Here is a 26,906-nt window from a genome sequence, read left to right on the forward strand (position 1 = left end):
TATAAAACAGAAGACAGTAATTAGGGACCTAAATTTGTAAAACGAAAAACTCTTATTAGGGACCTAAATCTGTAAAATAGAAAACTCCTCATAAGTGACCTAATACTGTAAAATTGTAAAACTCTAACTGCAAAAATCTCTAATTACAACAAAAAATTATAAACCTGCAAATGCAAAAGACAATAACTACAGAAAATGCTGAAACTATGAATACCTGTAATTGGGTTGTGGGGAGTTGGGCACACGTTGTAAGAGGACGAGTAGAGCACTCTGTTGTATGAGGATGGATTAGGGTTCAGTTGCAGGAGGATCGGAAAAAAAAAGAGGCAAGAAGGTGGGAAAGAAAGTGTACACTGTATGTGCTTGTAAGATATGGTGTAATATAGTTTCTTTAAATTCATTTGTAGTCACTAAAATAAAACTAGACATTGAATCTTTAGAAGGGCAGATAGGGTGTGGCTACATAGGGTTTCACCTCATACTAAAAAGTAACATATGGCCCTAAGGCACCCTATGACCATAAGGCCATAGGGTGGTCTCACATCGAACAATAGGGTGACCAATGTCCCATCTGGCTATAGGGTGCCAATGTACAATCTCAAGGGTCATAGGGTTCCCTATGTTCCTATTGAAGATCCTATGGCCATAGGGCCATAGGATCTCCAAAACATATATATGGAACTATGGCCATAGGATCACATGGTGCTCTATGTCCGATCTAGAGACCTTGTGGCCCAAGGGCCTTAGGGTGGCAATGTACAATCTCAAGGGCCATAGGGTTCCCTATGTTGCTTTTGGAGATATGGTGGCACTAGGGCCATGGAATCTCCAAATGCAACATAAAGAACCTAGGGCCATAGGATCAAACGGTGACCTATTGGAGACCTTGTCGCCCAAGGGCCATAGTGTGGGAATGTACAATCTCAAGGGCCATAGGGTTCCCTATGTTCCTTTTGGAGATCCTATGGTCCTCGAGCCATAGGATCTCCAAAATGAACATATGGCCCTACGGACATAGGATCACAGGGTTCCCTATGTTCCTTTTGGAGATCCTATGGTCCTCGGGCCATAGGATCTCCAAAAGGAACATAGGACCCTACTGACATAGGATCACAGGGTGCCCTATGTCCCATCAAGAGACACTGTGGCCCAAGGGCCATAGGATGGCAATGTACAATCTCAAGGGCCATATGGTTCCCTATGTTCCTTCTGAAGATCCTATGGCCCTAGAGCTATGAAATCTCCAAAAGGAATATAAGGAACCTATGGCCATAGGATCAAAAGGTGCCCTATGCCCCATCTTGAGACCTTGTGGCCCAAGGGCCATAGGGTGTATTTGTACAATCTCAAGGGCCATAGGGTTCCATATGTTTTTTTTGGAGATCCTATGGCCCTATATCCATAGGATCACAGGGTACCCTACCTCCCATCTAGAGACCTTGTGGCCCAAGGGCCATAGGGTGACAACCTACAATCTGAAGGGCCATAGGATTCCCTATGTTCCCTAGGGTCACAAAATGCCCTACGTTCCATCTGAAGACCCTATGGCCCGAGTGCCATAGGGTGACAATGTACAATCGCAAGGGCCATATGATTCCCTATGTTCCTTTTGGAGATCCTATGGCCCTAGAGCCCTAGGTGCATGGGGCTGCCATGGTGCCCGTTAATATGCACCATGGTGTACCCTATGTACGTAGGCCACCCTCGGGCCCTTGGATGGCCTCTGTCCCATCTAAAGACCTTGTGGTCCAAGGGCCATAGGGTGAAAATCTACAATCTCAAGGGCCATAGGATTCCCTATGTTCCCTAGGGTCACAAGGTGCCCTACTTTCCATCTGAAACAATGAGGGCCCCTTGTGGCCTTCGGGCCATTGGATCTCTATGTAGAGCATAGAGCATAGAGAGCTTCTTACTACCATAGAGGGAACCCTATGGCCTTCAGGCCACATGGTGTCAATATAGAGATAACAGAGGTTCTTACTAGCATAGAGGGGACCCTATGGCCTTCAGCCCACAAGGTCTCCTCAATATATAGAAAATAGTGTTTTTTACTGGCATAGAGAGCACCCTATGGACCTCGGTCCATAGGTTGCTAGAAAACTATCATGAATGGTTTCTTTAAAACATACATGGCACCTTGTATCCTTAGGGTCATAAGATGTGTAGAGCATAGAGAGGTTCTTACTAGAATACATGAGACTCTATGGCCTGGAGGCCACAGGCTCCCAATATGGAGCATAGGTCGATTCTTACTAGCATAGAGAGACCAAATAGTGTTTGGGGCCATAGGATGTCAATTTAGAGCATAGAACATAGAGCAAAGAGCATAGAGAGCTTCTTACTACCATAGAGGTAACCCTATGGCCTTCAGGCCACAGGGTGTCAATATAGAGATAAGAGAGATTCTTACTAGCATAGAGGGGACCCTATGGCCTTCAGCCCACAAGGTCTCCTCAATATAGAGAAAATAATGTTCTTTTCTGGCATAGAGAGCACCCTATGGACCTGGGTCCATAGGTTGCCAAAAAACTGTCATGAATGGTTTCTTTAAGATGTGTAGAGCATAAAGAGTTTCTTACAAGAATACAGGGGACTCTATGGATTGAAGGCCACAGGCTCCCAATATGGAGCATAGATCGGTTCTTACTAGCATAGAGAGACCAATTAGTGCTTTATACATGGGGCCTTAAGGTGTCAAAAAAATGAGGGTTTTTTCAAAACAATGAGGGCACCTCGTGGCCTTCGGGCCATAGGGTGTCAATTTAGAGCATAGAGCATAGAGCATAGAGAGCTTCTTACTACCATAGAGGGAACCCTATGGCCTTCAAGCCACAGGGTCTCAATATAGAGAAAACAGAGGTTCTAGCATAGAGGGGACCCTATGGCCTTCAGCCCACAAGGTCTCATCAATATAGAGCAATAATGTTTTTTACTGGCATATAGAGCACCCTATGGCCCTGGGTCCATAGGTTGCCAAAAAAACCCTCATGAAGGGTCTCTTTAAAACATACAAGGAACCTTGTGCCCTTAGGGTCATAAGATGTGTAGAGCATAGAGAGGTTATTACTAGCATACATAGAACCCTATGGCTTGAACGCCATAGGGTCCCAAAATAGAGCATAGATTGGTTCTTGCTAGCATAGAGAGACCAAGTAGTGCTTTATACTTGGGAGCATAATGTGCCAAAACAATGAGGGTTTTTACAAAACTATGAGGGCACCTTGTGGCCTTGGGACCATAGGGTGCCAACATAGAGCATAGAGCATAGAGCATAGAGCATAGAGAGCTTATTACTATCATAGAGGGAACCCTATGGCCTTCAGGCCATAGGGTGTCAACGTAGAGAAAACAGAGGTTCTTACTAGCATAGAGGGGACCCTATGGCCTTCAGCCCACAAGGTCTCCTCAATGGCATAGATAGAATCCTATGGACCTGGGTCCATAGGTTGCCAAAAAACCCTCATGAAGGGTTTCTTCAAAACATATAGGATGTGTAGAACATAGAGAGTTACTTACTAGCATAGGGGGGACCCTATGGCCTTCAGGCCATAGGGTGCCAATATAGAGCATAGATCGGTTCTTACTAACATAGAGAGACCAAATAGTGCTTTATACATGGGGCCATAGGATGTCAATATAGAGCATAGATCATAGAGCATAGAGAGCTTCTTACTAGCATACAAGGAACCCTATGGCCTTCAAGCCACAGGGTGTCAACGTAGAGAAAACAGAGGTTCTCACTAGCATAGAGGGGAACCTATGGCCTTCAGCCCACAAAGTCTCCGGGATATAGAGAAAATAGTGTTTTTACTAGCATAGAGAGTACCCTATGGCCCTGGGTCCATAGGTTGCCAAAAAACCATCATGAAGGGTTTCTTCAAAACATAGAGGGCACCTTGTGCCCTTGGGGTCATAGTATGTGTAGAGCATAGAATGGTTCTTACTAACATACAGGGGACCCTATGGCCTGAATATAGAGAATATAGAGAATAGATTGGTTCTTACTAGCACAGAGCGGACCCTATGGTCTTCAGGCCAAAGGGTGCCAATATAGAACAAAGATCAGTTCTTACTAGCATAGAGAGACCAAATAGGGCTTTATACCTGGGGCCATAGGGTACCAAAACAATGAGGGTTGTTCAATATAGAGAGCACCCTATGGCCCTGGGTCCATAGGTTGCCAAAAAACCCTCCTGAAGGGTTTCTTCAAAACATAGAGGGAAACTTGTGGCCTTGGGGTCATCGGATGTGTAGAGCATAGAGAGGTTATTACTAGCATGCAGGGGACCCTATGGTCTTCAGGCCATAGGGTGCCAATATAGAGCATAGATCGGTTCTTACTAGCAAAGATCGAACCCTATGGCCTTCAGCCAAAGGGTGCCAATATAGAGCATGGAGAAGATCTTACTAGAATATAGGGGACCATATGGCTTTCAAGTCACATGGTGCCAATATAGAGCAAATAGTGTTTTTACTAGCATATAGAACATCCTGACCTAGGGGGATTGGTTGTCAAAAATCCATCATAGAAGGGTTCCTATGGCCTTCAGCCCACAAGGTCTTCTCAATATAGAGCGAATAGTATTTTTCATTGGCATATAGAGCACCCTTGGGGCCCTTGAGGCCAACCCTATGGCCTTCAAGCCTTAGGGAGCTAATATAGAGAATGGTGCTTTATATCGGCATAGAGAGCTATGACCCTAGGGCCATAGCAAAACAATGAGGTGTTTTTGGAAACGATGAGGGCACCTTGTGGTCTTGGGGCCATAGGAAGTCAATATAAATCATAGAGCATAGACGATAGAGCATAGAGCACAAGGAGTTTCTTGGTAGCATAGAGGGAACCCTATGACCTTCAGACCACAGGGTGCCATTATAGAGTAAATAGAAGTTCTTACTAGCATAGAGGGGACCCTATGGACTTCATCCCACAAGGTCTCCTCAATATAGAGAAAATAGTGGTTTTTACTTGCATGGAGAGCACCATATGGCCCTGGGGTCATAGGTTACCAGAAAACCCTCATGAAGTGTTTCTTTAAAACATTGTGGCCACCTTGTGGCCTTGGGGCCATAGGATGCCAATGTAGAGCATAGAGAGGTTCTTACTAGCATGCAGGGGACCCTATGGCCTTAAGGCCATAGATTTCCATATGGTGTTGGTGTAGAGGCTCTAAAGGGGTATTTAGGCCATTCAAGGGATACTTCTTTGAGGGTCCTCTAATGTCATAAGGGAACATGTGATCACACTACCATAGAGTGGCCTAGGTACACTTGTAGAACCATTTTGTTGGCACCCTTTGGACCTAGGACCACATGGTTTAACATAGAGGTGACTCGATGGCCCTAGGTCCATATGGATGTAATAATATCCATCTTGTCTAAATATATGTCATTCTTTTTATAGAAAATGTCTCAGAAGATAAAGTGAAAGACAGTTGATGCAACAGGCTCAACACCAAGTTCTTGGTATCTAGATTTTCACTTACCAAATGGTGGAAGTGATGAGAAAGTCCACTTGTTCTTTCAAGATAAAGAGCAATTGCCCTTCAAGGGCTGTGGTATTGTCAAGGAGATAAAGAAAGATTGTTCAGATCTTGAAATGTCTCCATGCCTTGGAGTAAAACTACTCAATGGTGAGTCCTACTTGTTGGAGCCTATGGCCTTTGCTCAAAAATTGGTGAAGGTTGATTGTGAAGGAGTGACAATGACAAAAGAAAGGTGGGTGGAGCTTCAAGATGACACTCCAAGTGAGAACTTTTATAGACTTATATATTGAGGGCTTTAAGAAAGTCAATCAATATTTAGGTAAATTGAGCAGCACAAAGAAGAATAAGAAGCGAAATAATGAAGACACAGGTACAACAAATCAATCTAAGACGCTCAAGAAGAGTCAGACTCCCTCACTTGGAGAAAATAGTGGAAATGTGGCCGAAGAAAATCTTTCAGTTATACCCTTACAGACTCAAGAAGCAGGAGATTCTAGTGGACTTGCAACCCTAACAGTTGGAACCCCCTCAGTGGCAGTGGTTGTGGACTCAGCATCCTTAGCTGTTTTGGACTCTATTATATAGCCCAAAGAAAAAGATATTGATAAAGAAGTTGCCAAAACTTCTAAGAGTGGGCTAGATGGATACGTCGGAATTGACCACTATTTTAAATTTGGTGTACAATTTACCCCATTTGAGCAATGAAACCTTGCACCGGAAGGCTATAGATGCAGACCATTGTCAGATGTATATGTGAAATATCTCTTGAAGCAATCTGCAAGGCACTCTAGGCTAGTCTCCAGTGCAGCAGACTTGATGCCGTATAACCCAATTAAAAAAATGCCTCTACAAATAACTGAAGTGCATGGAGACAAGCTATCAACATACCACTACTAGATTCTAGCTAGTCAGCATTCCATCATAGCAGCTAGAGCTTTTTTGTGTAACAACAACACTAAGTATGCTTTGAGAAAAGAGTTCTACAAGTTTAGAACCGCAAGAATAGTAGTAGACGCTCAGAAAGAGGTTGCTGTTTGAATTTCCAGAATGGAGAACATGGAGAGAATAACAACAATGAAACACCAGCCTTATGTGGAGGTCTTGAAGCATGGCCGTAGTCAATGGCTTGCATATTCTAAACCAACAAAACCCAAGGCAGGTGTTCCTGTCGGTCATCCAAGTCGAGCAGGTTGGGATGTAAGTTCCACTTCCCTATGCTTGTTTTTGTTACAAATATGTCTTGAAATAAAGTTAATTTTCTTTTCTTTATTTTGAAGGCCTTTGTAAATGTGGCGAACATCGTGTTCAACCATAAATCATTTGCCAACAAAGAAGCACACATGGTCATGTACGATGATGAAATCTATGATCAGTGGATACACATCTTGGAGAAGCATCAGACATCAATTGCTCATGGGCGACAACCAAGCATAACAACCTTTAGATGCCTAGCTGGTTTAGAAGATAATGATGTCAAGCTACTACAACAAGAGCTGGCAGATGAGAAGATTTTCTTAGTGAAGCAACCACGTCAACACCCTTGGTCACCACAAGCCTCCAAAGTTGATGGACCAGTGCATTTTGCCCAAAACAACAATTTCTTACGGTTGATTGCATATAAATAAGAGTGGGGATTTTTGTAGGACATGAGATAAAATGCCCCGTTAGCTTTAATGGGCTGGTGACCAAAACATATGGTTGCTTTTACCTCACTATTTTTTTTTGGGCAAAAAAAATGGGTACAAAAAAGTTGCATTTTTTCCATTCTGTGGACCTATCATCAAAGTTTCTATAGTCATGCTCAATACAGATACTATATACATGTTTTCTTAGTTCCCTTTGGGCCTTTGGATTCAAAAGCAGCCATGGATCATGTCAAAAGGATAATGGATCTCTTACAATTGGAACCTTGGGGGCAATGATAAAGTGCTAAATATAGCAAACATAAAAAAACTGGGCTTAGCATTATGACCTCTAGAAACCCATAGAAACTACTCAATATCTAGCCAAGTTTGTAGTCTATGATTAGATATGGTTACTACCTACAAAATACACAAAATTGGCTTAAGAAACTAGCAATATTGAGAAAGTTATACTTGCTACTCTAAAATGTGTCGTATTCTTCAACAATCAAAAAACTCAACCATCATCATATACTATGCTATATAGCATATTAGGTCCCCCAAAACTCAAGGAAGATTAGCTTTATGTTATACATTACACTTACACAATCAAAATTGAATTTGGATATCAAGAAAGCCACCAAAAAAATCATAAAAGTGCTAATTTTGGCCAAAAAACAGAATTATGCAATTCTTGTAAATTGGTCATAACTTTCAATTTTAACACTTAGCTCTCCCTACAAGCATCAAAACATGTTGAGAACTATGAAGGACTAATTTGTAGCCATCTAAACCTCACAAACATGAAGTTTAGAGTGGTATAATTGCCAAAATTTGAAAAAAAACCAAAAACAGGACCCGTTTTTTCACACAGTTTAGGTTCAAAAATGTTGTGCAAGACTAAGGTTAATGGTGAGATTGATACTCCAAAAAAAATGCTAAGTTTTTTTCAGCTCATAAGGCAACTTTGTGGATATATAGCACCTAGAAATTCAGTTTCATACTCTTTAAATAATTCAAGCAAAATAGTCACTCAACAGGACACAAAAGTGTCCAAGGACATAAAAGTGTCCTATTACCATTCTAGTGTTAATGGGATCAGAGACCATCCAAACATGTGCTCTTCGCAAAGTAGTTTTTGGGGTTTGGGCATTTTTCAGTCAAGGAGAGCAATACACCAACTACTCTAGTGTTAAAGAGTCATTGTTGGAGCCAATGCATACTCTCTCCATCAATGACAACGAGTATGATGCTGTGACCACGGCCAAATTCTTTTTTGTACGTCATGCAATCAAATCCATATGTCTCAAAGAAGATGATCAAGTGATAGACATCTTCTCATTAGGCTATGGGACTAAAGAGGCACTACAACAACAGAGAAAGGTGATATCAGTTGCATGTAGTAGTAATCAAATGACGCAATTGGAATCTCTTTGCCATTCCATAGTGGAAGAAGACCTTGATCTTAGAAGGTGGACAGGTGTGGATAACAGAGAGAAAGTCAATGCCAAGGATTCAGAGGAAGAAGAAATTGAAGAACCATTGGATGCAAGTGCTGAGGCCATTCTAGAAAGTCTAGAGGAAACAGGTTAAGCTATCCACCCATGATATTACATTACTGATATTTAGATTATTATTGTTGTCATTTTATTTTATTTGTCCCATATCAAGTCTGCCCATGATGTTAAAAACATTGATGTTTGGCTGGTTATTGTTCTCAATTTGTTTTCTTTGAAAAAATGTGAACTTGTGAGTTTGAGTTTTTTCACAATAAATGAATTAGACTTAAGTGTATGATATTATATGGACATGTTTTGGTAAATAGAGTTCTACATGTATATATGGTCATAAGATATATATTATGTAATACTTTAAATTTAATTGATCATATGAGGTTTGGGAAGAATACACTATGACTTGAGGATCATAGAGTTCTTTGTAGACATGACACCCTATGGCCCTAGGGCCATAGAATACCCCAAAAGAAAATGGGATACCCAACAACCTTACAGATGTAGGGTGATTACACCGAGTCTCTAAAAGGGCACATAAGCATCTGGATTAATCTATAGCCTTAGGCCCATATGGTGTCAACATAGAATCCCCCAAAAGCATTTGGCTACCCTACAATCTTACGGATATAGGGTGATTACAGAGATTCTTTAAAAGGGCACATAAGCATTTGGGCTAGTCTATAGTCTTAAGGCCATACGGTGTCAACACAGCTATCCTACAATCTTATGTATATAGAGAGATTACATAAAGTCTCTAAATGGGCACATCAGTATTTGGGCTATTCTAGAAGGAAACATAAGTTATCCAAGAGAATTTGGGATACCCTAAGGCCTTAGGGCCATAGGGTGGTGACATAGAATCTCCATAGGGGCACTTAAATCACCCCATGGATGCAAATCACCTAGCTCTTATGGACACATCTTATAAAACATCACATAACACCCTATGGCCTTTAGACCATAGGTTGGTTATTCTAGGTCACCTAAAGACTCTTTAAGTCTTTCAAGAACATTTTTCATTGGCCTTATATCTTGTGTCCATATACATTAGGGACATATATTTCTTATCTTGTGATTAAGGTTTAATATTCTATTGAGAATGAAATAAGCTAGAAAAAACTAAAAAGTATTTAGTCCTCAAAATTCCAAAATGAGAGTTTGAACAATTGATGTATGATCATTTTTTGTTGGGTGTAAGTTCTTCTATTGTGAATTGATGGTGTAAGCGTTTGAAATAATTATCTTTGTATTGAAACTAACTAGATTAAACATATTTGATTTGAAATAGTTATCTTTGTATTGCAACTAACTAGGTTAAACGTATATTCAACATTTGTTGTAAATACCAATTATTTGCTTAGATAGTGTTACCACATACATGTGGTAGTGATGTGTGTGAACACACTAGGACCGCCGGGGCATTTTTTCCCTCTTTAGGAGGTTTTTTCCCCGTGCATTGTATATACGCCCATCCCTCTAGGGCTATCTATCTTTCCATTGCACACTAAGTAACACACTCTCTATTGTGTGCCTTGAGCTTCCTTCTTCTTCTCCAATCTGTGTGTGTTTCTCTGCAACCCTAATTCCAACAATTGGTTTCAGAGCAGGTCACGCCCTCCCAGGCTTAGTCGCCAGCTGCTCCAGCGCACGCCTGCTCACTTTCTCTGATTTCAGTGAGCTTTGGCGAGCGTTCGCAGGTCGACAAAAAATTTGGGTTAGCTCGAAGAGCTTTGTCTGCTCAGAATTTTGATTTGGGCTCATTTCGGCCTCCGTTTCCACTACAGATAGTACTGCACAGGCTATTTCGTCATTTTGTGCAGAATTTTTGTCAGTGCCATTTTCTGCATAACAGGTGCCTTATAGTCTTCTACGGTTTGTGCTATATAGCACAGGTTGTTCCCGCTCCGTTTCTCCTATTTTCGGGCAGTTTTCACATCAGGTGCAACATTTACCATGGCTGACAACAACAACATAGATGTGTTCAAGATGTTTGCTGCTGAGGACAGGTTGGATGGGGACAACTACCCTATGTGGGCTTATATGATGCAACATGTTATTGTGTCAAAGGGTGTCTGGAACATTGTGTAGGGCATTGATGTACGTCCTAGTTCTGAGGATGTAGGCGATGTTGAGGATGTTGCAGGTCTTGCTGCAAGGATTGCAGCTGTTAGAGTTGTTTTGCCTACGGCAGAACAAGCTCGTTCGGATGTTAAGGATGCGCAAGTTCATGCATTGATTGTGTTGTCTGTGAAGCGCACCATTGTTCCTCACATCCGTTCAGCAAAATCTGCAAAACAGGCTTGGGATATTTTAGCAGGTCTTTATGCAAGCCGCAATGAGGCTAAAATTGCTTTGCTGCGTAAAGAGCTGGAGTCGAAGATTATGCATGAGGAAGATGATATGGAAACTTTCCTTGCTAGTGTCAAGGATATCAATGAGCAGCTTATTTCTGCAAGTGAAGTCATTTCAGACAGTTCCCTTGTGCAGACTATTCTTGATGCCTTACCAGATTCCTACCAGACTTTTGCTAGTACTTGGAGACTGATGACCCAAGGAAATCCTGAAGTTGTCAAGTTTGATGCATTATGCACATTTCTGTTGCAAGAGTCACTTTCTAGAAAAAACAGGACTAGGCAGTTGAACAGGCTTTTATTTCTTCTCAAAGAAAGGGTGGTAACAGTAATGCAGCCACTTCTTATGGTTCTGCTGCGAGTGGCAAAAATTCTGTTCCTAATGCTTCTGCTGGCAGAACTCTGTCTGGCAATTCTGGTGATAAGGGCAAAAAGAAGATACGTTGCCATTATTGTAAAGCTAATGATCACTTGATCAAGTCGTGTCCTAAGTTGAAGGCCAAAGAGGCTAAGAAGAAAGAGGGTGGTTCTACTGCAAATGCTGGTTCCACTACAAATGCAGCCATTGTTGAGTCTTCTGTGAAAGGAGACTGTGTTGCTGATGTTGATGCAGAATGGGCTTTTAGCGCAGAGTGCACTTACAATCCTGTTGTCCATGATGCATGCTTGTCAGTTGCTGCAGATTCACATGTGTGCTATTTCGACAGTGGTGCTACAAAGCACATTACCTCACATCGTGAATTGTTTACCTCTCTTGAGTCTGTCCCTCATGGGAATTCAGTCACTTGTGCCAACAACGCCTCTTATCCAGTTCAAGGAGTTGGAAAGATTGTGCTCACTGCTACTAATGGCAGTTCCTTCACACTTGTTGATGCACTTTATGTACCTGGGATCAAGAAGAATCTCTTGTCTGTATCCGCACTTGCTAGACTTGGACTTGTAGTCAAATTTGTGGATGACAGATGTACAGTTCATGATCTCAGTTTTGGTGATGAAATTGTTGCATCTGGCCTTTTGTGCCGTGGGCTGTATAAGCTCACTTTGTATGACAAGTGTGGACAAAATTTTGCAAATGCTATTGCAGATTCAAGGGCTATTTCAGATGCAAAACTTTGGCATGCACGTTCTGGTCATCTGAATTTTGCCAGTTTGCTGCGTTTGCAGAAATCTGATATGGTTGCTTTTTTGCCGCCTCTTGAAGCACCTGTCAAACATGTTTGTGAAGGCTTTATTTTGGGTAAGATGCAGCGTTCTAAATTTCCAAAGGATGGTTGAGTTTGGGCCACATGCAGGTTGCAGCTTGTGCATAGTGATGTTTGTGGGACCATGCAAACTCCGTCCTTGGGAAATTACCTGTACTTCGTGACTTTCATTGATGATTACTCAAGGCATGCATGGGTATTTCCGCTTAAAGCAAAGTCCGAAGTTTTATGTGCTTCAAACAATTTCTGGCTATGGCTGAAAATGTCTCGAAATGTACTATGGGCACCCTTCGTTCCGATCGAGGAGGGGAGTATATGTCTCATGAATTTAATGCATTTTTGGCTAGTCGTGGGATAAAACACCAATGTACAGTCCCTTATACACCTCAGCAAAATGGTATTGCTGAGAGGAAAAATAGGTCACTGACGGAAATGGCACGATGTATGGTCAAAAGTCAAGCTTTACCGCATTCTTTTTGGCTTGAGGCCATCATGTGTGCCACTTATGTACTTAACAGGTGTCCTACGAAAGCTTTGCAGTCTATTACTCCATATGAAGCATGGCATGATAGAAAGCCTTCTATTGAGCACATGCGTGTTTTTGGCTGTTTGAAATATGCTTTGGTGCCACAAGTGCAGCGCAGAAAATTGGATGATAAGGCTGTCAAATGTATTTTTGTTGGTTATAGTACTGAAAGAAAAGGTTACAGGTTGTATCATCCACAAACAAAACGTATTCTGGTTTCTCAGGATGTAGTGTTTGTGGAAGATTCTGTTCAGCCCTTGCTGTCATGTACTAGAGACAGTAATGTAAGCTCACAGGACATTTATGACACTTTGTTGCCTCTTTTCAGTGGTGGAAATACGAATGTAAGTTCTAATGAGGCAAATGTACAGCCTATGGGGGTTTCTGAAAATGTTTTAGATCAGCCTATTACTGATGCAAATGTACATGATGTACTTGATGAGGAAAGGGCTGAAAATGAGCAGGCTAGAGGTATGCCAAAATGGCTGGTGCACACTTTGCGTGACAGTAAATTGGATGCACCTTTGTCTACTCGTACTCGTTCAGGCTCTCGCCATGCATCTTATGCATCAGATTGTTATGCTTTGGTTGTGTCTAGTTTACATGATGTTGAGAAGCCTCTATCTTTTGATGAAGCACAAAATTCAGAATATTGGATGGCAGCCATGCAATCAGAATATGATGCACTTATAGAGAATGACACATGGACTTTATGTGATTTGCCTCCTGGCAAAAAGGCCATTGGTACGAAGTGGGTTTACAAGTTGAAACGCAAACCGGATGGTGAGATCGATCGCCATAAGGCTCGACTTGTTGCAAAGCGTTATGCACAGCAAAAAGGCATAGATTATGAAGAGACTTTTGCTCCCACTTGTCGTATGACTACTGTGCGTTTTCTATGTGCATTGGCAGCTCATTTTGGTTGGGATGTACATCAATCAGACATTGTTACTGCTTTCTTGAATGGTGACATATTTGAGGAAGTTTATGTAACGCAGCCTTGTGGTTTTGTCATAAAAGGACAAGAAGACAAAGTGTGAAAATGTAACAAGGCTTTGTATGGGTTGAAGCAATCTCCTCGTGCTTGGTATGAGAAAGCTGACACTCATTTGGTCAAACAAGGATTTCGTAACAGTCCAACAGAAAGCACATTGTATGTAAAGTGTGAGGGTGATGTACTTCTCATTGTGGTTCTTTATGTTGATGATTTGCTGATCACTGGACCAAATGAGAGACATATTGCTGAATTTAAGGCTGATTTGAATGCTACTTTCAAGATGAAAGATTTGGGGCTGTTGCATCATTATTTGGGTATACAGTTTAAGTAGTGTGATGGTGGTATTGCCTTGTGTCAGAAAAGTTACATAGAGACATTGCTATGTAAGTTTGGACTTGAGGATTGCAAACCTATTGCCACTCCCATGGAAATAGATTTGAAGTTGAGTCTACATGATGCTGGTGATCCTGCTGATGTCACTCTTTACCAAAATGCTGTTAGCTGCCTCATTTATGTATGCAACACGAGGCCGGATATTCAATTCGTAGTCTCACAGGTCAGCAGATTTATGCATAGCCCAGGGTCTAAGCATTGGCAGACTGTCAATAGGATTTTCCGCTACCTTAGTGGCACTTTACATCTTGGCTTGTTTTATCCCAAGGGGGGATCATTGCCGCCAGACCTACATGCTTTTTCGGACTCAGATTGGGCTGGTTGTTTTGACACGCGAGTGTCCACAAGTGGTTTCTGTTTCATGCTTGGCAGTTCATGTATATCTTGGTTGAGCAAGAAGCAACCTACTGTGGCCACTTCGAGTTGTGAGGCTGAGTACAGGGCAGTCTTCACAGCTATGGTTGAGTGTGTATGGCTCAGACGCCTTATGGCTGATTTGGGTGTTGGACAGGTCACTGCCAACACTATCTACACTGACAGTCAGAGCGCATTGGCAGTTGCAAGGAACCCAGTTTTTCATGCTCGCACAAAGCACATTGAGGTGCATTACCACTATGTCAGGGAGAGGCTCTCAGCAGGAGAGATCATCTTGGCTTATGTGCCAACACAGAACAACCTTGCAGATCTTTTCACAAAGACATTGTCTCGTGAGAAGCTTGAAGCTTTCCACAAAGCTTTGGGCTTACTCCCCTTTATGGACTGATCCTGTCCTCAGGGCATGGAACTTCCCTTTACCAATGTGCCCGCTCTCGTTCACCGCATCACTCCAGGGGGGATTTTTTACCATATACATGTGGTAGTGATGTGTGTGAACACACTAGGACCGCCGAGGCATTTTTTCCCTCTTTAGGAGGTTTTTTTCCCTTTGCATTGTATATACGCCCATCACTCTAGGGCTATCTATCTTTCCATTGCACACTAAGTAACACACTCTCTATTGTGTGCCTTGAGCTTCCTTCTTCTTCTCCAAGCTATGTGTGTTTCTCTGCAACCCTAATTCCAACAGATAGTAAACATCGAGTATAAATGGTTATTGAAGCATTTGTCCTTTGGATTATGTGAAGATCTAGTTCTTTGATTGTAACAAGATTTTATTCAAAGATATAAAGTGCGAGTATTTTGTTCCAAACTATGATTTTGTTTCTCTTCTAGATGATGCAAGGAATTGGAATTTATATCTTGAATTTTTTTCATTAGAGAGAAGCTAGGACTAGTAGAATTTTTTAGCTTGTCATGTAGCAATCGGAACATTGTATCAAGGTTTATTGCAAAGAAATGATTGTATAATGTATAACCATTGTTTAAGTTTGTAAATTGGAAGTAGAAGGCAATGAAAGTTCCAAAACATGTGCAATGCCATAAGGAGAATCCAACACAAATACTTTTTCCCCTCAGGATTTGTAAATCGAAGTGCATGGTGAGCCGGACCTTCCATCCACCAACAGATCAATCCATTTGTGAATTAAAGTACTTGAAATTTTTATTTAAATGTTTGAATGTTATGATGATATTTGAAGGCAAAGACCCCTTCAACTGTGTGGTAAAGCAAAAAATGTATGATGTATGATAATAATTCAATTTTGTATATCGTGTTGCATATTTATCGCATTTTTTAGCTTACACATTTTGCTAGCATAGAGGACACCCTATGGCCCTAGGACCATAGGATGCCATCATATCCCATGTACAATTTCTCTTTTACCATAGAGGAAATCTTATGGATCTAGGGTCATAAGACGCCAACATAGTGCATAAATGGCTTCTTATAAGTATACACGTAAACATAGTGCATAGAGAGAATTTTACTAGCATAAAGACCGCCCTATGGCCTTGGGACGAGAGGGTGCCAACATAGAGCATAGAGGGATTTTTATTAGCACCTTGTTGCCCTTGGGACGCCATAGTGCCATAAAGTGGTTTTTGTATATATAGTAGAGAATTCTCACACACATGATACCTTGGTCACTATATAGCCCTTGGACCATATGATAGTAGCATAGAGGACACCCTATAGCCCTAGGGTTTCCTTCTATCCTAAGGGCCATACACTGCCAACATATAGTATACATGGTTTCTTCATAGAGCAAATCTTTTAGCCCTACGCAATAGAGTGGAAACCTAGACCATATAATGTATCCTACTAGCATAGAAGGCACCCTATGACCGTGAGACCAAAGAGTACCAATTTAGGGCATAAAGGGTCTCTTCCTAAGTTGAAGGGCACCTTGTGGCCCTAGGGAGCACCCTATGCCCCCAGGGCCATAGGGTGTCAACATAGTCAAATGGGGTGTAAACTTAGAGCATAGAGGGTTTCTTACTATCATGGAGGACACCCTGTGTCCTTGGTGCCATAGGGTGCAAACATATAGCATGGAGGGTTTCTTGCTAGCATAGAGAGCACCCTATGTCCTTGGGGCCATATGATTCCAACAAAGAGCATAAATGGTTTTTTGATAGCATAGAGGATAGCTTATTTCCCTGGGGCCATATGATACAAAAATAAAAGAGTCTTAAGAAGGGCACCTAGGCCACTAAATCACCATGGGTCCATAAGGTGGTCTTTGTGGGGAATTCTCCTAAAGGGTTCCTTGTCTATCCTATGGCCTTTGGCTACCAATATAGAGTTTAGATGGTTTCTTATTAACATAGAGGTCACCTTGTGGCCTACGGTCTTTAGATTCTAATATAGAGTTTCAATGGTTTCATACTAGGCGTAAGGGGCAGCCTATGGCCTTGGGGCCATAGAGTGTCAATGTAGAGCGTAGAGGTTTCCTTTCTAGCATAGATGGCACCATGTGGCCTAGGAGCCATTTGATGCACCCTAGGGCCTAAGGGTTGTAGGTTGCCAATGTAGACAAGGTTTCTTAGTAGCATTATAAAGGGTACCTTGTGGCCCTCAAATCTCCATAGGGTGCCAACATAGAGCGTAGAGTGTTTTTCTTACTAGCATAGAGGACATCCTATGGCCTTGGGGCCATATATAGGGTTTCAATATTAAGCATAGAGGATTTCTTACTAGCATAGAGGCTACCTTGTGGCCCTAGGTCCATAGGGTGAAAACATAGAGAATAGAGGATTTCTTACTATCATACAGGGTACCTTGTGGCCCTAGGTCCATAGGGTGCAAACATAGAGCATAGAGGATTTGTTACTAGCACAGAGGGCACCCTATGGCCCACAGGCCATAGAGTGACAACATGTAGCATAAAGGGTTTCTTACAAGCATAAGAGGCAGACCTTATGGCACTCGGGTCATAGCGTGCCAACATAAAGCATATATAGTTTCTTACTAGTGCTCATAGAGGGCATCTTGTGGCCCTATGACAACCCATGGACTTAGGGCCTTAGGGTGATACATAAATAAAGTACCATATGGCTTTGAAGCCATATATTTATTTATATGTTGAGACCTCCCAACAATCCTAACCCTATGGCCTTGAGGCCATAAACAGACATATTTTGGATTATCATAAAGTCATAGAGATATCTACAAAGAGAACTGTATGGCCTGAAGGCCATAAGAAACTTAGTCAAGGAAATTATCCAATGCAAGAAGATCATGGAAATAGAAAATGAGACTTCTGCTCTAGAGCTTAAAGGCATAAATGTTTCTCCAAGTATACTTCTAGATGCCACCATCATGGACAAAGAACTAATGTAGCTAGATAAATATTGGGAATCTCTAGACAATAAGGAGCATAAAAATAAATTCATTGTAGATGTGTTGTCAGTTAGTAAATTTACTATTTGCGATTAGTTTTTTCTAAGAGTGTGAAAAAAAAGAGTTATCAAAATGTAGATACTTTGGAATCTAAAATTAGGTGTTCTTTAAACTTGCAGTCCTTCAGCAAGATATTGTGGCTGACAAAGGTTTACTCGAGATTGTTGGTATAGAGGATGCTAATGCCATTGACCCTACTGAGATTCTATCAATCTCCATGTCAACCAAAGAGTTTCTGACGAAGATGACAAGAATCTACAAGTCTTTGAAGGTCAACTGCTACAATGACTGGAGATAAATTTAAAGAGTAATCCAATGGAAGAAGACAGTGAAAGTTCTGAAACATGTGCAACGGAAGAAGAAGAATCTAATGAAAATATTCTAGTAGCCCAAGAGTTGGGAATTGGATTGCATGACACCACAATGGAAGAAGAAGTTTTTTTTTTCTTTTTTTTCTGAAAAGCTCTTTCAATTTTGGAGTATTAAATTACACATTTTGCTAGCATAGAGGACACCCTATGGCCCTAGGACCATAGGATGCCATCATATCCCATGTACAATTTCTATTTTACCATAGAGGATATCTTATGGATCTAGGGTCATAAGATGCCAACATAGTGCATAAATGGCTTCTTATAAGTATACACGTAAACATAGTGCATAGAGGGAATTTTACTAGCATAAAGATCGCCCTATGGCCTTGGGGCCATAGGGTGCCAACATAAATCATAGAGGGCTTTTTATTAGCACCTTATTAACCTTGGGACACACATGATACCTTCGTCACTATCTGGCCCTTGGACCATATGATAGTAGCATAGAGGACACCCTATAGCCCTAGGGTTTCCTTCTATCCCTAGGGCCATACACTGCCAACATATAGTATACATGGTTTCTTCATAGAGCAAATCTTTTAGCCCTACGCAATAGAGTGGAAACCAAGACCATATAATGTATCCTACTAGCATAGAAGGAACCCTATGACGTTGAGGCCAAAGAGTACCAATTTAGGGCATAAAGGGTCTCTTCCTAAGTTGAAGGGCACCTTGTGGCCCTAGGGAGCACCCTATGGCCCCAGGGCCATAGGGTGTCAACATAGTCAAATGGGGTGTAAACTTAGAGCATAGAGGGTTTCTTACTATCATGGAGGACACCCTGTGTCCTTGGTGCCATAGGGTGCAAACATATAGCATGGAGGGTTTCTTGCTATCATAGAGAGCACCCTATGGGCTCCCTATGGACTTCGGTCCATATGATTCCAACAAAGAGCATAAATGGTTTTTTGATAGCATAGAGGATAGCTTATTTCCCTGGGGTCATATGATACAAAAATAAATGAGTCTTAAGAAGGGCACCTAGGCCACTAAATCACCATGGGGCCATAAAGTGGTCTTTGTGGGGAATGCTCCTAAAGGGTTCCTTGGCTATCCTATGGCCTTTGGCTACCAACATAGAGTTTTGATGGTTTCTTACTAACATAGAGCTCACCTTGTGGCCTACGGTCTTTAGATTCTAATATAGAGTTTCAATGGTTTCATACTAGGCGTAAGGGGCAGCCTATGGCCTTGGGGCCATAGAGTGTCAATGTAGAGCGCAGAGGTTTCCTTTCTAGCATAGAGGGCACCATGTGGCCTAGGATCCATTTGATGCACCCTATGGCGCGAGGGCTGTAGGTTGCCAATGTAGATTGTAGAGGTTTTCTTTCTAGTATAGAGGGAACCTTGTGGCTTAGGGTCTATTTGGTGCTCCCCTAGAGCATACAAGGTTTCTTAGTAGCATTATAAAGGGTACCTTGTGACCCTCAAGTCTCCATAGGGTGCCAACATAGAGCGTAGAGGGTTTTTCTTACTAGCATAGAGGACATCCTATGGCCTTGGGGCCATAGGGTTTCAATATTGAGCATAGAGGATTTGTTACTAGCATAGAGGCTACCTTGTGGCCCTAGGTCCATAGGGTGCAAACATAGATAATAGAGGATTTCTTACTATCATAGAGAGTACCTTGTGGCCCTAGGTCCATACGGTGCAAACATAGAGCATAGAGGATTTGTTACTAGCACATAGGGAACCCTATGGCCCAAACGCCATTGAGTGATAACATGTAGCATAAAGGGTTTCTTACTAGCATAAAAGCCAGACCTTGTGGCCCTCGGGTCATAGGGTGCCAACATAAAGCATATATGGTTTCTTACTAGTGCTCATAGAGGGCATCTTGTGGCCCTATGACAACCCATGACCTTAGGACCATAGGGTTACACGTAAATAAAGTACCATATGGATTTGAATCCATATATCTATTTATATGTTGAGACCTCCCAACAATCCTAACCCTATGGCCTTGAGGCCATAAACAGACATATTTTGGATTATCTTAAAGTCATAGAGATATCTACAAAGAGAACTGTATGGCTTGAAGGCCATAAGAAACTTAGTCAAGGAAATCATCCAATGCAAGAAGATCATGGCAATAGAAAATGAGACTTCTCCTCTAGAGCTTAAAGGCATAAATGTTTCTCCAAGTATACTTCTAGGCGCCACCATCATGGACAAAGAACTAATGTAGCTAGATAAAGATTAGGAATCTCTAGAAAATAAGGAGCATAAAAATAAATTCATTGTAGATGTGTTGTCAGTTTACTAAATTTTCTATTTGCGATTAGTTTTTTCTAAGAGTGTGAGTACACAAAAGAGTTATCAAAATGTAGATACTTTGGAATCTAAAATTAGGTGTTCTTTAAACTTGCAGTCCTTCAACAAGATATTGTGGCTGACAAAGTTTTACTTGAGATTGTTGGTATAGAGGATGCTAATTCCATTGACCCTACTGAGAAAGATTCTATCAACCTCCATGTCAACCAAAGAGTTTCTGACGAAGATGACAAGAATCTACAAGTCTTTGAAGGGCAACTGCTACAACGACTGGAGATAAATTTAAAGAGTAATCCAATGGAAGAAGACAGTGAAAGTTCTAGAACATGTGCAAGGAAAGAAGAAGAATCCAATGAAAATATTCTAGTATCCCAAGGGTTGGGAATTGGATTGCATGACACCACAATGGAAGTAGAAGGCAATGGAAGTTCCAGAACATGTGCAACGCCAGAAGGAGAATCCAACACAAATATTTTAGCACCCCAGGATTAGGAAATCGAAGTGCATGGTGAGTCAGACCTTCCATCCACCAACAAACCAATGCTGAATATAATAGTGAGCTTGTGTGGATTGTTCCTCAGGAGATGCTGGCAAAAGTCAAAGAAAATGAAGAGCTTAAAGTTTGGACATGAGCATATTGTTCTTCGTCCAGGATGCATTGAGTTTTTAAAGGCTCTATTTAGCAATTTCAATGTAGGGATATGGTCAACTGCTAATGACATGCATGTTGTGGACATCATCAAGATTTTAGAAAAGGAAGCTAAAGAAAAATTTCCATTCTTTATGATCTGGGGGCAAAGCCAATGTCAACCATGCGTAGAATCAAGGATTAATCGCTTAGATAATCTAGGAGTAGAAGCACTTTTCAAACCGCTCGCTATTGCATCATCAAAATTTGGGCTTGATGCAAGAAGATTGCTTCTTGTAGATGATGAACCATTAAAGGGATGTGTGAATCCTACATTGAATTGTATTTTTCCACCATCATTTAATGTTGATGATGAGGAGGATAATATCCTCCTTGGGAAGCCGCTACCATATATCAAAGCTCTCAATCATGTTAATGACATTCGCACAGTTATAGGGTCTCATTTATATGGACAAGCATCCATTGCTCAAGGTCATGAGCTTTATAACCGTATACACAAGTTTGTTGCAGAGTGGGAGGAGAGAAATCTAATTTTTCTAGGAAAAACCTACTCCACGGGAAGGGTACCACAAGTTTCTCGTCCTCTTCATGATGAGAAAGTTACAACATGTAGTACTAGTAGAATGTCCACTCGAAGTCAAGACAAGAAACTTTCAGCACGTGATTGAGAAAAAGTAAGGGTCTTAAAGAATATCAAATCATTATCAGCCTTGAAAAGTATAGAAGCAATCATGCTTACCCAAAAATTGGGATACAAGGAGCCTGTGATCAAAGTACATGAAGCCAGGAATTATATTAAGCATCTAAAAATTCAGTATGATCCCAAATAGCCCTATATCAAGAAATGATGGAGCAATGTTTTGTAACATTTTGTCATTTACAAAGATCTTTATGTACTCAGAGACTTTGTTAGAGTGCTTAGGGTTTCAAGATGTAAATGATTAATAGTTTTTTAAATTGTCTTTCAATACTATAAGTAACTTTTGAGTTTCATGTGCCAAATGCTCTTTTTTTTAAAAGCTTTTATAGTTGTTTGCTTTGAAATTTGAGTTTACTGCGCCATCAAGGACAATCTACATGCTCATAAGGTCAAATCTCACCCTATATGTCCTTCGGGGAATTTCACTTTATGGTCTCAACACCCTATGAATCTAAGGCCATAGGGTCATAGTTTGGCATGTGTTCTTGCATAGGAGTTACTAAGTGTAAGCACAAATTAGCACCCTATGTCCCTAAGGTCGTCAACACACTTAAGATCTCTATATTAACTTTTTTTTTTTAAATCATTTCAGGGCTTCCAAGAAAAAATGTTTTGCTATTAGATTATCACAAAATAGAGGAGCTCCCTTTCATATTACATCAAATATCACATTCAAACCAAGAGCAATGGTTTCATTATCTACCAACATCTTTCAAACAGGACAAAAAAACGCTTATCTTGGATTTAGAGGGTGTGCTTCTTGCAACATTTGAGCTTCAATCAAGGCCAACTTGGACCAAGTACATGTGCATTGTAGAAGATAACAATGAGGTGTATGCGGTGCTTCCAGATGCAGAGTATTTCTTAATATTTTTCTTTGAGTTCTTTGAGGTTTGGATTTGGAGATGCCATTGTTTACAAAAAACTCAACACATAATCAATACCTGTTTTCCTACACAAAGTCACAAATTCAAGATGATTATGGATAACCGGTGCTGCCAAAATTCAAATTTCATGATCGGTTACAAAAGAGCCTATCACAAAAATCTTTCGACCATATGGAAGCTATTTGATTATTTAGATGGGGGCAACACTATAATATTTGATGATAGTCCATATCGAGTGATGTGGAATATGCAAGGAACTTATATGATTTTTCCAAAGTTTTCGAACCAACCTACTCAATTGCTTCAAAGTTTTTTAAAAGATGAAATTGTTCCATGGTTATGTGGATGGTTGTATGCTAAAGACAAGAGAGACTATACCATAAGAAATTTTGTAATGTTCCATCATGATCTTGAGACTCACTATGTAATGCAATGTTATATGTTTCAAAGGACTCAAAATCTCAAGAGAAGGAGGCCATTTTAAGTGTACTGGTTAAGTATTCTAAATAGCATCTACCAAGTATTTGGCAATGTGTACTTTTAAAAAATTAAACTTGATGGAATGTTGTGGGATATCTTGAAACATCTTTAAGCTGTTTTTTTAATGGAGTGCATCCTATTTTCAGGAGACTTCTCTCATTCAAGTTCTTTGGTTTCATTGTTTGATGCTTCTATGGTATTGTTAACTTTTTCTTCTTATTAATTGTCTTTATTAAGTGATCCAAAAAATCAGAATTTCTTGACATTTCGTAGTGTTACAAAACGGTGTTTTTTGAACACGCTCAATCTTGGAGATATCATACTCTTTCTAGTTAGTCTTTTATTGTACATGCGATGAAGACCATCATTTTTATGAAACTGTCAAGTTGGTGGTAATCTTTATGTTTATACTTTATACTATTTTGACATAATCAATGTATACATTTCATATTATTCACATCAAATGGTGTTTTTAAACACCTCCTTTTTTTGAGACACCATCTCTAAAACTTTTGAGTGAAGTTTTAAAGCATGTACTTGATGTAAAAAATCTTCATCTTAACATTGATTCTTTGGCACAAACTTATATTAGGAGTTTTTATATTGTAGTTTTATGTTAAGAAATAATTTCAAAGTTAGAATTATGATAGTTTATCTAAGTAAGTGCCTCATCTAACTTTGTATAGTTAAATAAAATACCAAATGGAATTATAGGTGCAATAGATGACATCTTATGGTCTTAGGGCCATAGGATACTCTATAGTATTGTTTATATTTTTTATTTTTTTGTGAACATAGATCATAGAGGGTTTTTCTCACTACCATAGAGGATATCCTATGGCTTTGGGGCCACATGGTCTCAATATTGAGCGTAGAGGATTTCTTACTAGCATAGAGGGTACCTTGTGGCCCTAGGTCCATAGGGTGCAAACACAGAGTATAGAGGATTTCTTACTAGCACAGAGGGCACCCTATGGTCTAAGGCCATATGGTGACAACATATAGAATAAAGGGTTTCTAACTAGCATACGAGGAACACCTTGTGCGCCTGGGGACATAGTGTGCCAACATAGAGCATAGAAGGGTTTCTTATTGGCATAAACAACATCTTGTGGCACTAAGACAACCTACAGCCTTAGGGACATAGGGTGGCACATAAATAAAGTCCCATATGGCTTTGAAGGAGTGGACCTCTTTATACGTTGGGACCAGCTAACAATCCTAACCCTATGGCCTTGAGGTCATAAAGAGACATATTAAAGTCATAGACATGTCTACAAAGAGCACCATATGGCCTTAAGGCCATAGGTGCAATAGATGGCATCTCATGGTCTTATAGCCATAGGATACTATATAGTATTGTTTTGACTTTTTAAGTGTGAAATATTAGTTTGAATGTTGTTTAAATTATCGTGTATTTAAAACTTGATAGCATGATACAAAACCATGACCAAGTATTTTGTTATACATGGATTAAGGTCACCAAATTATGACGAGTGTTTAATAGTATTTGCCTTTACATATTATCTTTTATCATTGCTGTAATCAATCTATATGCTGCTTTAAAATCATATCAATTGGTTTTTTTGACACCTCATTTTTTGAGAAGCTACTTCTAGAAGCATTTGTTGAATTTTGAAAAGCACTGATGTCATACAAATCCTCTTTCCAAAAACTATATTGGAGGTTTATTCTTAAATTTTATAGTAGAGAAATTGAAATAGACTCATACAATCATGATAATTTATCTAAATTAAAGGCAACTAGAGCTTAGAAATCATTAAATAACACAATCCTAGCATGCACATTTAGAATTTGGGAAACGGGATTTTCCCAAATTATCTAAAATGGTGTTTTAGAGCCTTTTGGATGGGAACACATCTTGGCTACTCTGGACGTGTGCGTCGTGGAGGATGCTCCCACAACAAAGTTTTGTGATGAAAATGGCTATGATGTCGTTCCTTATTTCGCAGCGAGTGTAATCCATGAAAACGAAGAGATCCAGACATCAACAAGCTCTCGAAATAAGGAGCAAACAAAGAAAGGTGGAGAATCAAAAGATGAAGAAGACGACGAGTTATATGACTCTGTAGAACACTTTGAGCTTCAAGAAGATCAACGACCTGGGAATCAATGTCATCGCTACACGAATAAAGTGCATCAAAAGTGGATTCCAAAGTCCTCGGTGAAGACACAGCCACCACAAGCATCCTCATACATGGCTCCTAATAAGGATGCAAAGACTCAGCTAGGAGGAATACGACTAGAGCAACGAGCTAACAATGCTCTAATCAATGGGATAGAAAAGTCCTCCAAGAAACTACCACCCATGAGAAAACAGATAGTAACTTTCCACTACCAGCCAAAAAATCAAGGGAAAGTACAAGAAGTCAACCCTGTCTGAGGATAGTAGTGATAGTGATGAATCTTACGACATCCCCTATCATCAACTCAGGCCATCACTATCACCAACCCCTTCAGCAACAACCATGACAGGTCAAAAGAACAGGACAACAAGTCAAAGCCAAAAAGCTCGACAAATCTGGATACCAAAAAGCTAGATCGACCAAAAACAGATATGGATCAAGAAGACAAAGATCTCTAATGACAAATCACAAGATCTAAAGCCAAAACAAAAACAAGGAAAGCGTGCACAAACGGGTAAGAATATCACAAAATTGCAAGCTTTCACAACTCAGGTTTGGGCTCCAAAGAAGTTGATTCAAGCACAAAAAAGTCAGGAATTCATTTGGATTCCAAAACAACCACAGTATCAACTTTCAAAGCCTAAATCCCGTCCCCAACCAAGCGTACAAGGGCTGAAGCAAAGACCACTGTTGACTCACGCAACAAAAAGGTGGATCCCAAAGAAGTCTCTTCAAACACAAACGAAGCACGGGCAAGTATGGGTTCCCAAACGAGAGCCAGCAAAAAAACAGCCAATAATCGTAAAGAAATGGGTCCCAAAGAAGAACAACAAAACTGCTGTCAGTGCATCGCCGCTTGAATTCTTACAAATCTTCCTACGATTACAGTACAGTTAGAAGAGAGGAAGTCGCTTCAATCAAGCAACGATACAGGAGCTTCAAAGACCATAACATTGCTTAGAATAGGAAGCCTCGCCAACAAATGCCAATAAGAAAATTGCTTATACCCACATCTTGCACAACATAAATCTTTTCCATGCATTGACTGTGTATGCATAATAGGGCTACATTACAAGGCCTGCATAGGCACAACTTTTAATTGCCCAAGCACAACACATACCCTTTGCGATACCCTATCGTAAAGGATGACTCCAAATAGGAAGGGGGGAGGCATTCTGAATGCGGACTTAACATTATGACTATTAGAGGGCAATGTTTTGTGAGATGCATTGAATTTTTGCGTTTTATTGTGATAATTTTTGACGAAATTTAGAGTATATGCCCTCATAGTATGTTACAGAGGAGTATGGGGACAAAATCCATATATTAGCCCCTAGGGACATGTGTATAGTGTACACAGCATTTAGATTTCTATTTGAATGATTTTTCTTTTGTTAAGTTTTTTTTAAGATTTTCTTTGTTTATTATTAAGAAAATAAAAATAAAAAAATCCATAATCCACATGAAGAAAAGACTGACGAGAGGCCTGAGCACTACAAAGAGAAGAAGGTACAGGGAAACGA

General features: G+C 40.4%; 1 protein-coding gene across 5 annotated transcripts in view; it reads right to left on the reverse strand.

The window, feature by feature from the left end:
* The window catches only part of LOC147450215 (uncharacterized), a 120,484-nt gene that overhangs the window by 59,389 nt on the left and 34,189 nt on the right, over window positions 1–26,906 (reverse strand). For 2 of the 5 annotated variants that reach the window (XM_086520675.1, XM_086520679.1), the window contains exon 2: window positions 215–270. The exons of the other annotated variants lie outside the window; for them this stretch is intronic. In XM_086520675.1, coding sequence (XP_086376801.1) covers window positions 215–270 — 56 coding nt within the window. The remainder of the gene's footprint in view (window positions 1–214; window positions 271–26,906) is intronic. 5 annotated transcript variants of the gene reach the window in all.

The sequence above is a fragment of the Adiantum capillus-veneris genome, chromosome 9, assembly GCF_014529385.1.
Source record: "Adiantum capillus-veneris isolate H3 chromosome 9, ASM1452938v2, whole genome shotgun sequence".
Taxonomy (NCBI): Eukaryota; Viridiplantae; Streptophyta; class Polypodiopsida; order Polypodiales; family Pteridaceae; genus Adiantum; species Adiantum capillus-veneris.